At 43.6% G+C, this 6000-nt stretch overlaps 1 protein-coding gene across 3 annotated transcripts in view; it reads left to right on the forward strand.

Moving 5' to 3' along the window:
• Rsu1 (Ras suppressor protein 1) overlaps positions 1-5950 on the forward strand; it is a 184110-nt gene extending 178160 nt beyond the window's left edge. For all 3 annotated transcript variants that reach the window (XM_078023362.1, XM_040277147.2, XM_005325802.5), the window contains one exon: positions 3477-5950. In XM_078023362.1, coding sequence (XP_077879488.1) covers positions 3477-3652 — 176 coding nt within the window. In that variant the 3' untranslated portion in view covers positions 3653-5950. The remainder of the gene's footprint in view (positions 1-3476) is intronic.
• The last annotated feature ends 50 nt before the right edge of the window (positions 5951-6000 follow it).

The raw sequence follows: 6000 nt of genomic DNA on the forward strand, positions 1-6000 counted from the left end.
CTCTGGAGGCCATCCATTTGGGTACCACACTTACATACCAAACTGCAGACCCATGGCTACTAACTACCAAATCGAGACCTTGTGTCTCCTAACTGGTTAGAGCCAGAATGGAGCCTCTGGAGCCAGAGGTGCCTGTTGTCAAGCCCCGCGCCAGCCCCATCTCCACGTGAGTAAGCTGCCTGGGAAAGGCCGACTCATCTGCCCACACAGCCTGAGGAGTTGAAAGACGGCTCAGCAGACAGCAGCTCCATCCAGCCCCGGGATGACTCATCAAGGAAGTGGGGCAGTGCATTTAACTCAGCCTTAGTTGCTTGATTCAAAGAGGATGAAAACCTTTTTTCTAGAGGTGTTTGGGGGTTTGATGTGGATAGAAAATACTGTGTTATTTTTCCCAGGAAATAGCCCTAAAGAAATGAGGCGGTCACATAATTATCTTTATTTAATCACTCTCCATAGAACCAACCCTACATCAGTCCTGTATTTCAAAAGCATTCACTGGTCACTTCCAACTGACTCACCACGGTGTCCGGTGATTGAGCCACCACAGCTGCCCCATGAGAAAAATAACATCCTTACTTGACAGCGGAGGAAACTTGAGGCGTGACAAGTGGGAGGGGAAAGGAGCTGGTCATTTGCTCTGAATCAACAGTTTGTGAGTGTCAAAACTCAGATTTGAACCTGTGAGGCTGTGGTCTCCTGCCTGGCCCTTTGTAGTGACTTGCTAGGTAGCCCCAGAAACCCAGGCACACACAGTGGGATCTGAATAGAAAAGCAAGCCAGGATGAGAAATGTCATTGGAACATGCCAGTTCCCTCCTTAAAGGGAACAGAGCCGCTGATGGTTATCCAACAACTTCCGCACTCCTTTTTGAAATGGCTTCCTTGAGTCCCTACTCCCAGGGCCAGCTGAGCACCTCCTGCCCCTGGTGGAAGGAAGGAAGCCCTCCTTGCCCACTGTGGCTCTTACCTCTCTCAGGGCATGACACAGAGCAGGCCCCTGGCAAATCTCCCTCCTGTGACCTCATATTGTTGCTGGTACTACTCTCCTAGCACCCACAAGTGTTTCTGGGTTTCCATGTGTATGCACTCTGAACTCATGTGTCTGTAGATTTTTATAATTCTTAAGGTTCCATGTTGTCTGAGTAAGAACATGTCTATTCCTTTTTCCTTTGGGAAACAGGAAAGAGATATGAGCCTGTAAGAAAGCTGTGTAGCTGAAGAGACCAAGACCATAGGCGCCTGTGTGAACCCACAGAACAGCTCAGACCTTTGCTTTGGGCCGAGTGGGAGGACTTGCGAGACCACAGGCCTCTGGGGGTTGTCAGGTTGCAGGATTAAGCTCTGCATGGAGTCAGTAGCATCCTAGGAGAAGAAGGACAGGGACTATTCAAGGGAGAAGTTTGTTCCAGAGTGTGTCAACTAAGATGGCAACTGTAGTGGATGACTCTGATTGGGCTCAGGTTCTCTTCTACCTGTTTGATGGACCTGGGAGGGATTCTGGGAAGGAGAGGCACACGTTGTGCCTACCCAGATAGTGCAGATGCCCTTCCCCGCTCAGGATCCCTAACTTCTCTGCACCTGACGAATCCCTTTGCCTGTAGGATCATATATGCGCCAGTTTCAAGGACTAAGACATAGCACTGGGAATTGGGGACAGCATCAGAAGTAAGGTTGACCTTTCTAATAATTTTCTCCAACTAAACCAGAGGTTCTTTACCTGGGAGCCACAGCCCCCAGGTGTTCATGGCTTGGTCTCCAGGGGATCTGTCACTCTGTATTAAATGTGGTAGAGGGCTGTATCTGTAGTTCTAAAGATGTGCTTTCCTAGACAGCAGGTTCTCTTGGGAAGGAAGTGGGCCCTGTGGCTGCAGAGCAGACAGCCAGGCTGGGCAAAATGGGGCTCTCTAAGCTCCTAATTGCTATGGAGCTTGAAAACCCATTTGGAGGTTCCTGTGTTACGTTTCTAGCCATGTGGTACCTTCTTTTTTTTTTTTTTAAGAGAGAGAGAGAATTTTTTTAATATTTACTTTTTAGTTCTCGGCGGACACAACATCTTTGTTTGTATGTGGTGCTGAGGATCGAACCCGGGCCACACGCATGCCAGGCGAGCGCACTACCACCTGAGCCACATCCCCAGTCCCGGTACCTTCTTAACACAGGAGATGCCCTCCCCCTACCAGCAGACATTGCCAGCTCCTGGCTGGGTGTGCCTCCTCTGGTTCACAGGGCCCCCTGATGCCAACTCCCAACTCTACACTGTGAGAGCAGAGACCACTGTTGGTGAAGCCGACTAGTAGTTTTTTGTTTATTTTTATGGTTCTGGGATCAAACCAGGGCCTCACCCATGCCAGGCAAGCACTCTGCCCCTGAGCCACCTCCCCAGCCCTTTTAAGGAGACACACTTGGAAAACACTGGAAAAGACAGAATCCAGCAGGGCTTGCCAACCCTGGTGACCCACCCTTCCCCATCCACACAGTCAGCTGGAAGATTCTTGTGTCCGTCTCCCCTCACCCTGTCAGCCATATGCCAAGATCATCAAAAGCACCAGTACATGCTAAAAGTGCTATACGCTGTGTGTCCAGAAACGCAGCATCAAGAATGGGTGAGATTCCTTGAGTGGGCACTAGAACCAGGGTCACCTGTGCCAGCACTCGCCTGTAGGTCCAAAGCAGCTGCAGTGGCAACCATGTTACCCCACACACACACACCTCTGGAGGAACTGAGAGGGCTGAGGGCCTGGAGGGCTTTCTGAGAGACACAGGGATATCAATAAGGAGAGCTAAAGTTGAGCTGTATTTATTTTAGGGTGGCTTTTAATTTAGTTTAATCAGAATTACTCATAAATTATAGATTAATTACTATCTGCTGCTCAGCGAAATAATCCTCTCAGCCACAGAGCCTGCGCCACTCCGCAGTGAATGCCATCCACTGTCATCGTAGGGCACTTTGTCAACATTTAATCAGCAGTACTTATTAATGTGGCATTGATGTGTGGTAGCCATCCCCTCACTATCAATCACGCATGAGCAGCCAGAGTAGACGCGGACACCATTGCTCTTAGTCACATTAGCCAGCCCCTGGGCTTTTAGGCCAAGCATGATGCTCACTTTTCATGAAGCGGACACTCTGTCTCTTCAGTGCTACCCGACTTTTATCATTGTCGACTTATGCACTTGCAGCCTTTGGAACTGGCTGAGCATCACCTGCTGTCACTGTCCAGGAGACCTGCAGAATTACAGGAGGCTTGTCCATGGTTGGACGTCACAGCCCAGACTGCATGGGCTCATGCACACGTGTGTCCAACAGTTGTGAATCCTTCAATAGTGTATTGTGTATGGCCCAGAAAAAGCAGGTGATCTTTTGGTTTTCTCTGGCTATCTGGATGTTCCTGGAGATTAATCTATTTTGAAAGCTCAACCAAAAAAAATTGACATTGGTGAACTATGTCTCACGGTTTCCTCCCTTTCTCTTTTCAGCCTCTACGGCAGACACATGCAGGCAAACCCAGAACCCCCGAAGAAGAATAATGACAAGTCAAAAAAGATCAGCCGGAAACCCCTGGCAGCCAAGAACAAATGAGGAGTTGGCACAAGCTGGGCTCCTGGCCTCTTCTCTTAACTCTTCTGTCTCTCTTGCTCTGTCTCACAAATAACTGTAATGTGTGTGTGGCTTTTTTAAAAAAGTAAAATGAAAAACAACTTTTCACTCTCTGTTTCTAGGGCTTACCACCTTACGTTTTACGTTCTTTTGGTAGGTGGTAGATTGTTATAAGGTCTTAAACCGATTTCCATTTGTTTCCTGAAAATCACTAAAGGCAGGAAGCAAAGCTTTAATTCAGCTGCAAATTCCATAGTAGGCACAGACTCAAGGTCCTTGAATAGACATCTTGAGGTGGTGTTTTATTAAAAGAATAATTAAAATCATGTAACCATTTAAATGTCACGGTTAACACTTTTCACTCTTTCCATTTAATTCACATAACTCATTATTTTGTCTCATTCAAAGTCTTTCTTCACCACCAAGCTATTACATTCATTTAGCTTACAAATGAATTTCATAAAATCTTGAATTTGTAATATTACTTGTTGTTTCTTGACTAGAATAAAGAACAATTTGATCTTAGGGTGTCCACATTTTTGTTTACCTTTTTTCCCCTTAAACTGTGTTATCCAGATTGATTGGTTGTAGATGATCCACTGAACTTTCCATGAAAGAAATGCAAAATGAAATCAGAGTTTTCTTCTTCTATCAGTTTGTCAGTTTTTTTCTTTTTTTCTTTGAAGACTGTTGCTAAATTAGGCAGGAGCAGAAAAACAAATCTCTAGGAGTTTCTGCCAAAGGATTTTGGAAAGCAGCATTCCTTCAGTGCAGAAACGGTAACTGGTAGACAAGAGCTGTGAAAAGGAGAGAAGAAAAAACTCAAGTATGTTTTTCATGGCTGCAGAAAATCTGCTCGTATCAAAGCATTCTTTTCAGAGACTCTGATGCCAAAGAAGTTGTATAAATGTGCACAATCTACACCACACCCAGTGTGGAAACTGGAATGTCAGAGTCATTAAACAACCAATTGTTTAACATCTGTCATAGGCAGGCTTTCCTTCTTTTTCCACAGGATGTAGTAGGTATAGAAATGAAAATCAATCCAAGCAGAAGTCTTGTGCTCTCAAAAGGGCCGCCAACACCTGAATGCCTCTCCACAATAGGTGGCTAATGAATTGTGGGAGAAGGACTCACCCTTCTCAGCTACTCATCTCCTGTCATCCCCTTGAATTCCCAGGAGCAAGTCCACTAGGACTTGTAAAAAGCCAGAATCAAAGCAAAACAAAAAGTCCTGAATTCCTCCTATAGTCACTTTCCATTTCAATGGACATAGCAGTTCATCTTCTTGCTTCTGGATAACTTCCCGGATAGAACTTTTGCTGTGGGAAAGGAAATCCACAGGTGCCATCACCCGCCTGGGAGCAGAATTGATGTAATTTTTATAGGTGCCATGTTTGCCTCAGCCAAAATATTTTAAATTGATTTTATAGTTTATGAAATTGCAGAAGGAAGAACAATGTCTGTACTGTTGTTGGTTGAAACAACCTGGCTGAAAATTGAATTGGCAACAAAGTATTAGTGAAAACGTAATATTTATGGCTTGTAAGTAATTTTATTTTTCATAAGATGAATGCTCTAGATAGAAATATGGGCAATACACAGTAAGTTCACAGGGAAGAAATATCACAAGAAACATAAAGGAAAAAAAACAAGCAGAGCTTCACTAGTAATTAAAAAATACAAATCAAAGAAAAATAAGCAATGTGCAACAATAAGAAATGTGCAAATATTCTTTAAGTCGGTATGCTAGATAAACATTCTTATACACGGCTATGGAGAGTATAGATTTATCTCCAGCACAGTGGTAGTAGCTTGACAACAAGTAGAAAAACCTTGAAATTGTGTACTTGGACCCAGAATTCCTATTTCTAAGAATTTAAAATGTCAAGAGACTGTCAGATACACTCAAAGATCTGTTTTTGAGAATCGTCCTTATAGCATTGTATGTACAATGAAAGTGGCGGGGGGCAGATGCCCACCAATTTAAGAATGATTTAATCAATGAAGCAAATTCATGATAGATTTCCATGCAGGCAGAAAAATTGTTGAATAATATCTAGGGGCAAAGGGAGATAATTATGTCCTCTGGTTAAGTAGAAAAAAAGATTTTAAAAACTAACTACATACGGATAGCCCCAGCTGTGTAAAAAGAAAATTGTGTATTTAAAATATGTGCACATAAAAATATTAAATGGAAACAGAACACAGTTTTAAGGCTGACCAATTATCTCTACATGGTGGACTAAGACTTTATTTTCTTTTTTATGCATATCTGTGCTTTAAATTTTCTGTAATGAGCATGTACACTTTTGTAATCCAAAACATTAAATACATATTTTTTCAAAATGAAGTTGGTATATTATGGTATCTTATGTAATTCAGAAAAAAGACAAGATATTT

The sequence above is a fragment of the Ictidomys tridecemlineatus genome, chromosome 10 (assembly GCF_052094955.1).
Source record: "Ictidomys tridecemlineatus isolate mIctTri1 chromosome 10, mIctTri1.hap1, whole genome shotgun sequence".
In the NCBI taxonomy this organism is placed as follows: domain Eukaryota; kingdom Metazoa; phylum Chordata; class Mammalia; order Rodentia; family Sciuridae; genus Ictidomys; species Ictidomys tridecemlineatus.